Below are 10195 nucleotides of genomic sequence, written 5' to 3'. Positions count from 1 at the left end.
AATTATAAAGGTGGTATAAATGAATTAATGAGCTAACGTGAGCCAAGCAGCTAGGCTTCTCATTAAGATAAATGAATTAATGAGCTAGGCTTTGCTGCTAGAATAACTAAACGATTTTTAATATATTTTTTCGATAATCGAGCTATGAGTAAAAAAAGATAATGAAACGTTAAAACTTATCAATATTTATCATGAAACAAACAAATGACACCCCTGTTTTAATGTGAAACAAATTTTTAGGGGTAATGTTAAATATTATAAAAACGATAGATAGATTTGTGCAAATATTATGTAAATGATGTGAGGGATGATGATTGGATATACTTATTTATACAACTAAATAGATTGTAGATGATATATATTGCATGCTTGCATGAAGTTAAATAAATAGTTATTGTGAAAGGGCCTATAGCCTAGTGGTTACTAGAGCCTCAGTAGCACCTTAGGTCCTGGGTTCGACTTCCCCTGGAAGCGAATTTTCAAGGATTTAACGGCATTGTGCTTTCGGTAGAAGGCGACGTACCCGTCGACAACGAGGCGCCTATGATGACTTTGTCATAGGGGTAAAGTTTGCGTGCGTGCGTTCATAGGGGTGAGTGTGTCCGCGTTGTGCTGTGTAATTCAAAAAAAAAAAGTAAGGCCTTGTTTAGTCCTAACTTTTTCTTCAAACTTCCAATTTTTCCATCACATCGAAACTTTCCTACTTTCCTACACACATAAACTTCTAACTTTTTTCTTCAAGCTTTCAACTTTAGTCAAACTTCTAATTTTGGCGTGGAATTAAACACAGCCTAATTATTGCTAGTGGGTGATGATGTGGCATGGTTGCATATTAAGCTTTAGACTTAGTGGGTTATAATTTTATAGAAAGTATAGATAAGCTCAAACGAGCCGTTGGTATGTTATCCACCCCTATTGTTCAACAAATTAAAATTAAATGATAGCCTCTCCGATTATAAAATGTAGGTTGCATAGATAATATTTCCCGTGACGATTTGCAAAAGTGGCACATGGTTATTAGTCGTTTAAATGTACTAAGAAATGATTCAGTAATTAATTAAAATAATATAATTGATCATTTCCTCCTAGTAGTTTTAATTTCCGTCCGACGACAAACACTCTTTCCTCTCTATATATACCTCGTATGGCAACCTCTACCTTTTCTTTTTCTCTAGAAACGCAAATGGCTAGTAAATTCCTCAAATTACACGTATAAATTCATTTATAGGTTTATAAATATAATATAATCAACACGAGAAATATTGGAGACTGTATCCATATCTAGAAATATAATATTGAAGTCTATCATGAAATTTTTTTTCCCAACCGACATTGTACTTTGAATGTGTACTTTGCCGACTGATCTTCTATTAGGGATTTTGTGTCATGGTGTAGTGAAAAGTCTGTTTATAAAACTTGAGTGAGCGCGCGTGCGCTCAAATCTTACATCTCCTACATGTTCTAAGTCTTAAAAATATTTTTCATAAATATAGTAAAATATTTTAATTTTTTTAAGGTTATAAGACGTTTTAACTTTGGTCAAAGTCAAACTACTTTAACTTTGACTAACTACGTAGAATAACTTACTACGTAGAATAAAGTAGTAATATTTATAACACCAACATAGTTTCATTAAATCTATAACTAAATAAATTTTCATGATATATATTTTTTAGGTTAAAAATATTACAACTTTTTTCTATATAATTAGTCAAACTTAAAGTAGTTTGACTTTGATCAAAATCAAAACATCTTATAATCTGAAACGGAGGAAGAAGATGATATTGTTATATAGGTTAAGGTGATATATAACATTATTGTAACTTATCGTTCTAAAATTTTTAAATTCTTCTGAAGTTCTAAAAATCGATGCCATGCATGTATCGATCACACACGACGGGCACAAACAATTTCGACAAATTTGTGCAAGTTTTTCGTCGATCCACCGTCGGGCTCGAACGCCGAGACCACCATGGCCTGAAGCTCCCGTGCTCTAGCCCTCATCATCCGGGCCCCTTCCTCCTCTCCGGCGAGCAGCGACGCCACCGCCTCTGCCACGCGGCCGCGCGTCATCATCGACGGCTTGCCGCCGCCGTCGTTGTCGTCGTCGAACGCCATGCCGAAGCACCACAGGCGCGCCACGGCGCGTGCGTTCATGTGCTGGTCACCGAAGAATGGCCGGCACGCCATGGGCACGCCGCCGGACATCGCCTCCAGGACGGCTCCCCAGCCGGAGTGCGTCACGAACGCGCCCACCGCCGGGTGGCGCAGCACGGCGGCCTGCGGCGTCCACGCCACCACGAGCCCGGCGGCGGAGTCGCCGGCCTTGGTGGCGCGGTCGAGGAACTCCGGCGGGAGCAGCGGCCACGAGTCCTCCCGGAGTGACCAGAGGAATGGCGCGCCGCTGGCCTCGAGCCCCGCGGCCAGCTCGCGGAGCTCGTCCGGCGGCGGCGCGGCGACCGTGCCGAAGCTGACGTACGCGACGGAGCCCGCGGGGCGGCGCGCGAGCCACGCGAGGCAGCCGTGGGGGTCGTCGTCGTTGGCTTGCGTGGCGGCGGCGCCGGGGAGGAGGTGGTAGGGGCCGATGGGGAGGCAGTTGGGGAGCGCGTCGGCGAGGGCGGCGGAGACGTCCGGCGGGAAGAGGCCCGGGAACGCGTTGATCGCGACGGCGGTGGCGGCGCGTGGCAGCCGCCGCGCCACGCGGCCGAGGAGCATGGTCATGACGCGGTGCATGTCGCCGCCGACGCCGCCGCCGCCGAAGGGGAGGTCGCGGACGCGGTAGCTCCCGAGGCCAGGGTAGGAGGTGAGCAGCTCGTCGCCGCTAGCACCGTGGAGGTCGTCGTCGTCACAGATGTCCTTCCGGATCGCGTCGCCGACGATGTGCGCCAGGAGCGCGCACGGGCCACCCGTCCAGACGGCGACCCAGGGCACGCCAACCTCGGCGGCCATGGACATGAACGCGTCCCCGACCACGCAGCTCACCGCCACCCCGCCAGCCGCGTCGCCGGCCGCCTCCATCGCCCGCCTGAGCCCGCCACCCTCCGCAGCCTCGACGAACATCTCCATCCGGCGCCACACCGGGCACGTCTCCTCCTGATCACCATCCGTGGGCACCTCCACGAACCGCAGGTTGTTGTTCCCGGCGGGGACGACGGCGGTGGCGGGGAGGCGCGCGAGGGAGTCGGCGGTGGAGAGGAAGGAGAAGGTGGCGGAGGGCGCCGCCGTGGCGAGGGCGCGCGCGACGGCGAGGAGCTTGGGGGCGTGGGAGCTGAAGGGGAAAGCCACCACGGCGACGTGCGGGTGCGATGGCGACGACGGCATCGTGCGATCGTTCTTGCGGAAATAGGCAAGGTGACGAAGTGATATCGTTGTCTTCAGTCTTCTTTCGCGTCTCATCCATCAGACTATATATATTGCCACGGGAAGCGACTTCTACGACTGGATTTTTCACTTTGGGTCCCTTGTGAAAACTTATTTAGCAAGCAAGGCCCTAAACAAGTTTATTCCGTGATTGGATCCTTTCGCTGCGCCAACGCCATTGGCTCAGCGTCTCCGAAAAAGGTAAGTCACTTATACGAAGGTGATGGTGCCAATGTCATTAGTACCGATGAGTTATTTATAAAATTATTTTGAAGAAGGACTTATTTGAAATAAATTCCAACCCGTCGGGTAGATATTACATACTGTGCAATGTTTTTTTATTTAGAAATGCAGTACAAACATAAGTGCTAATGACACGTGTGCACTCATTCCTATGAACCCACACACATCCTTCTGCTATGAGTATCTTGAAAAAATTGAGCTAGTATATATTGAAATTAATAAATTCATTACAGACATCTCGTTGTTGACGAGTATATTGCCTACTATTGAAATAATAATTAGTTCTAAATACGAACATTTGTGTTAAATCTAGCTAGTACTATGGTGAAAATCTAGTACTATCATGCAAAGTTCAATTTGTTGTTTTTTTATTTATACAAGTCAAATTTAGTTTGTATATTTATGTAGCGTGATATAGGAGTACCATATATAGACTATCTTGGATTTATTTAAAAAAATATATCACAAGGTCAAATGGCAAAATAGCTTTCCCGCGCTCCTCCACAAGTTATAGATTTCCTCAAATTGACGATTTTATGAAGACCACTGTAAAATTTGCTATCCTTTCGGTGAAAATATATTTGACATCTAGGATAAAATTTGTTTAAACTTTTCAAATTCTAGCAATCAATTTATATTAATTTAAGTTCATAAAATTCAATAAGCTTTAATATCTATGTTATTAGTATAATATTTTTTTAGACAAATCTCTACATATTGAGACCAGTTTTTGTCATTTAAGAAACCTTTTTATAATCAGAATTTCAAAAGTTTGATTAGAAGTGTCAAATATATCTACGACTAGAGGGAGTACACATTAGACTTATCGTTTCTCGATGATAGTGAAGCCAAGCTAGCTCACAAATTTTGACAATTTGACCCTTTACAAAAACTAATTTTATAAATGAATCGTGGCCAAAACTTATTTTAAAAATGACCCTTTTGTTCAGCGCTAAATCGTATGTTGCTGAATTTAGACACCTCAGCGCCAAATAGCACGGCGTTGAATGCACGTTGGCACGCCAACTCAGTCTCCCATCCGCAGTAGCATGGCATTCAACACCAGTTGACGTGACGCTGAGGTTTCTAAGTTCAGTGCCATACGATTTGACGCTGAACAAAAAGATCATTTCTGAAATAAGTTTTGGTTGCGATTTATTTGTAAAATTAGTTTTTACAAAAGGTCAAATTGTTAAATTTTGTAAAGCTAGCTTCTGCAACTAAAGTATTTCTCGGATCTTATGTTTACGGTAATACTCGGTCAATAATTTCTCAAATGCTTAATTTATAAAAAAATATAAGTATACACAAATTTGCACTGATACACGTTTATTAGATCTTATAAACTTGTCTTAATATAAAACTAATATTTTGACTGAGTTGATCATGTACTACTCCCTCCGTTCCTTAATATAATATAGGGCGTGGCTGTTATAGTTATAAAGGCCAATAAAACCGTTTAAATAGCAGTTATGCTGATTAATTCTCTCCGTTCGAAGAGCGACGTTTCGGTTGTTGCGCGGTAGATACGCTAGCATTAACCACCATGCATGCAGCGTGCGCTCGACCTGCACTTTCCGCACGAATAGCCAGCTTGCATGCAGATGCTTTTAAAAGCCAAACCGAGTCATCAATTAATTCTGCATGCACCAGTACAGGAGCCGAGGATTACTCATCAATTCCTGCATGCACCGAGAAGCTGCCGCCTTGTATTATGGAATCCAGTTGAAAAGAAGAATGGATAGAGTACTATTTAAGATCAGACGGAGCAGTAATTAGTGGCAAGTCAATTCAATGAGGGCATCACAATCAAGCCGACAGAGAAATTAATCGGTGAATGGAACCTGTGACATATTCTCGACAGCTAAGCATTTGTTTTGCGTATAGTAACTATTAGCTCGTGACATACTACTATGATACACGCATTATATGGCTACAATAATTGTACTTGAAAGCGTATGAGAGTGGGAAACCGAACCAGAAACAACACGTGTATGTCGCTATCAGTCCTATCCTTGATAGCCAAGTACAGTATGTCGCTCACCTCGAGTCTAGCTTAATTACCTTTTTTTTCCCCTTTAGTTAGTATACAACACATGTACAGCTCCTTGTTCATAAGATTTTGGATGGTTTCTCATGGGGAATAAGTGCATCTGAGGTTCTTAACTTGTTAACGAATCCGATTTTCATCTTTCAATAAAAAACTAGATATAATATGTCCATCAACTGTCAAAACCGATGTAATATAGGCTCATGATGGTTTGGATGGCGATTTTAGCTCACGTGACACCTACGTGGCTAATTTGACTCAGTCTTCATCTAACGTGGCATTAACGTGGCGCTTACATAGCAATTCGATCCGAAAAAATAATAGAACCCATGGGACCCACATGTCAGTTTTACACACACAGTAATATTAAATGGTGGAGTCCACGTGGACTCCACATGCCATCCTCAATCCCCTCCTCTTCTTCCTCCTCTCTCCCATCTCCCGTCTTCATCTCTCTCCCCTCTCCTCCCTCCTCTCTCGCTGGCGGAGATAAGAATGGCGCGGCCTCCTCCACTCCCGCCCCTTGGGCCTACCAGCGGCGGTAGCCGCCCCTCTCCTTGTCGTCCGCCGTGCCTGCCTCCGGCTGCTCCCACTGCAGGTGTATCTGAGCAAGAGGAGTACAGTAGTAGCTTGCTCCATAGCATATGCGGTCTCGTAAATCACGTGCGGGACTGGATTGTCAGCGCCATGGACGTAAGCATGCAGTCGCAGTCAGGGGTGGACCCAAAGGGTGTGCCGGGTGGGCACCGCTATACCAAATACTCCCTCCGTCCCATAATATAAGGGATTTTGAGTTTTTGCTTGCAACGTTTGACTACTCGTCTTATTCAAAAAATTTTGAAATTATTAATTATTTTATTTGTGACTTACTTTATTATCCACAGTACTTTAAGCACAACTTTTCGTTTTTTATATTTGCAAAAAAAAAAAATAAGACGAGTGATCAAACGTTGCAAGCAAAAATTGAAAATCCCTTATATTGTGGGACGGAGGGAGTATTTCACAAAAAATTTAGGATGTACTATGAATTTGTTGGTCTAAATTTATTTGTTGGCTGCTTTGTTCATCAGCACTCAGCGTACGTCGTCGTACGTGAAAGTTGTAGCTGGTACGTACTTGCAACTCGAAAGTATGTGAAGTTGCAACTCGATCGTGGACGCCTTGCAGCAGCCGGACTGGATCGGGGACAGGTCGTCGGCGACCAGGGTTTTCAACTTCGAAATTGGATTTTATGGCGGGGTGACCGAAATTTCAAAAAATTTTGGCCGAAATTATTTGAAAGTCGGCGACAAACTACGCGTCTACGCCCACGTCAAGTTGCCGTCCTGCAGGCTCCTGCACATGACGGCGTCGGCGAGGCAGCTCCTAATCTTGTCCCAGTTCTTGCTGCTCCCCACGTGGCGCTGCAGCCACGTCGATTAGTCCCCGAGGCGGTGCTCCCTGTACCCGCGGCCGGAGACGGCCTCGCCGGCGCCACGGTTGCGGTTGGTGACGGCAATGGGCTAGTGGCGAAGGCGGTGAAGCCGACGAGTGTGCAGCTCATGGCCGATACCTTTGCAGTCGCGCAGCGCGTATGTTGCTAGACATATATTACTACTTCCTGATCTGTTTCACAATATAAATAAATAACATCAATATAAATGTGGAAAATGCTAGAATAACTTACATTGTGAAACGGAGGGAGTAGCAACTAATCTGTTTCCCTAGTTCGGTATTCAGCTTCGATTTTGTGATGCTTGCATGCATATATGTGTTATGTGTCGCTGATACAATATTCCAAATAGAGGGGAAAAGGAATCTCTATCTCTTTTTTACTACTTAAAAAAATAAAAAATAAAGATGTTTTCGCGGTCCGTCATCTGTCTTTGAGTCGGTTATAAAAATTGAAGATGTTTTCACGGTTCGTCATTCGTTTTAAAATAAAAAATAAAGATGTTTTCGCGGTCCGTCATCTGTCTTTGAGTCGGTTATAAAAATTGAAGATGTTTCCACGGTTCGTCATTCGTATTTAAGTAGGTTTTAATTTTATGTTTTGGTTTTAATCTATTTTGGTTCATCATCCGCGTTTGAGTTGGTTTTAATTTTATATTTTGGTTTTAATCTATGGCCCTGTTTAGTTTCAAAGTTTTTTTTTCTAAACTTCCAACTTTCCATCACATCAAACTTTTCGTACACACAACTTTTCTATCACATTATATCAATTTTAACCAAACTTCCAAACTTCGACTAAACAGAGCGTATATCTCTTCTCTTCTCTGCATGAGAACGTGCACTTGATCATGAAGCTGACAGCTCCATTTGTTTATCCAAGGAGTGACGACAAGCTACACATTTGTTTATGTCGCCATGCACCCTATTGCCCCCCTCCTCTACCTTCCGCTCCAAGTGTTTCAAGCTAGCTACAGCGTGCGTGATGCATGCATGTGCCACTCGATCTGGACCTGGGACTCCGGGAGAGAGGGCTAGGGTTCTAAACTTTTCTACGCACATAAACTTTTAACTTTTTCATTATATCGTTCTAATTTCAATCAAACTTCTAATTTTAGTTTAGTGTGAAACTAAACACACCGTAAACCACGTTAAAGTCGGTGCTGCTTTTTCTTAATCCAAGGAGTTAAGCAGTGCCCATCCATTCTTTTGAAGCCATCTACTGTGCTGCATTTTTTTTTTTTTGGTTAGGACTTGCAGCTTTCAATCCAATATAGATTATAGAGTACTCCCACATTGGTTTCTTTGCTTCTGTAGTGTAGAGAGACAAGCTGCCCGGCTCCCCTCATAAGTCACAACAGTGTATTGTTGGTGAAGAAAAGGATGCCTCGGATCAGGGCAGCTGAATTTCGGGGGGGCCTATGCTTTGTAGGAGTAGTACTTAGCCCTTAATTAATCATGTCAGTTAGGCCGCCGGCCAGTCTGATTTCATTCAGAGAAGGTCCAAATCAATCACAAATCAACATAAAGGCAACCGCGAACCTACCCCGTAAACAACTACTAGTACCGTCTACTTCTATTCGCAACATGGCGAATTTATAAAAATTGAAGATGTTTTTGTCAGTATTTTGATACGTCATCCGTGTATGAGTTGGTTTTTAAGTTCATTTGCTTTTCAAAATATGTATCCGTATTTGAATCGGTTTTTAAGATTGTTCACTTTTGATAATACAGAAGGAATCATATAAGAAATATGTTTAAGAAAACTCGCATGCTAACTTGAGACGATCGGACTCCTAACTGTAGCTTATGATTTTCTAAATACTCCGTATCCAAACAAACTCCCATAGTGAATTTCATCTTAACTAAACAATATAACAATGATAAGATTAAAATAGACTCCACCCGTTGTAACGCACGGGCTTTTTTTCTAGTAAAAAAAATAACCGAGGAGGGAGTACCTTACAAAGTTAGAAAGAATATTAGGACCCAATGGTGAAAGGTGGTTTTCTCTTAATCAGTTTTGATTATCTGATAGCAAAGGGTTGTTTAGGCATGCAGATTTGGGAATTGGGACGCTTTCTGCTCAGAAAACGGATCACAAATACATATCCTTATCCTAATATGTTTCCGTATTCAGCTTCAATATATTTCGTGTGGTTCAATAGGTGATCGATCCCTTCCTTCATAAGAAGAGCCAAGCTGCCCCTTTCCATCCAATCCAATCGATTTCTCGAGAATTTCGAACCCGAATTCACCACAGGTCGATCGATCGAAAGGCAACATGGCCGAGCGCTTCGCGTTTAGTAAACTGGCCTCCCATCTTTCCCCATCGTCTTCCTCGTCCAGATTAACAACATCACGTACCCTCGTGTCCCGTGCCGCCGAGGTATTTAACTACTCCCCTTAATTCATTCTATATATTGTAAATCACTTTAATTTTATTACAAGTTAAAATTACCCCTCCATTGCAGTATATCCAATCGCTTTAATTTCATTAGAAATCAAAACTATCTACTAACTTATAACAACATTAAACTTGGTTTCGTTAAATCCTCCATAGAATATGTATCGACAATGGATATGTTTGTTACGGTAAATATTTGAATGCCATAGATTCGGTTAAAGTTAAAAATGTTTTGACTTAGGCCTTGTTTAGTTCTTAATTTTTTTTCCAAAAACATCACATCTAATCTTTAGGTATATGTATGGAGCATTTAATATAGATAAAAGAAAACTAATTACACAGTTTACATGGAAATTACAAGACGAATCTTTTAAGCCTAATTAGTCCATGATTAGCCATAAGTGCTACAGTAACATATATGTGCTAATGACGGATTAATTAGGCTTAATAAATTCGTCTCGTGGTTTTAAGGCGTGTTATGAAATTAGTTTTTTCATTCGTGTTCGAAAACTCCTTCCGACATCCTGTCAAACTTCCGATATGACACCCAAAAATTTTCTTTTCGCGAGCTAAACACACCCTTATTATGATACTTCCTCCGTTTCATAGTCCACTTTCATATATATATGTTAATGAATCTAGACATATATTCATTAATATCTATATGAATATGAACAATGCTATAAAATCTTATAACCTGAAATGGA

The 10195-nt window shown here is 42.4% G+C and overlaps 1 protein-coding gene across 1 annotated transcript; it reads right to left on the bottom strand.

Annotated features, from left to right (window-relative positions):
• Positions 1–1768: 1768 nt before the first annotated feature.
• On the bottom strand, positions 1769–3396 carry LOC127778834 (anthocyanidin 3-O-glucosyltransferase-like). Its single transcript, XM_052305469.1, has one exon. It carries the CDS (start codon positions 3394–3396, stop codon positions 1888–1890), a length of 1509 nt encoding a protein of 502 aa, XP_052161429.1. The 3' UTR covers positions 1769–1887.
• Between the last annotated feature and the right edge of the window lie 6799 nt (positions 3397–10195).

This window comes from Oryza glaberrima, chromosome 7 (assembly GCF_000147395.1).
Source record: "Oryza glaberrima chromosome 7, OglaRS2, whole genome shotgun sequence".
In the NCBI taxonomy this organism is placed as follows: Eukaryota; Viridiplantae; Streptophyta; class Magnoliopsida; order Poales; family Poaceae; genus Oryza; species Oryza glaberrima.
Note: the sequence above shows the minus strand (reverse complement) of the source record. Positions and strands in the feature narration are given on the sequence as shown.

Coding starts and splice junctions, on each gene's coding strand:
- LOC127778834 (XM_052305469.1), bottom strand. CDS start 3,396: ATGAGACGCGAAAGAAGACTGAAGACAACGATATCACTTCGTCACCTT.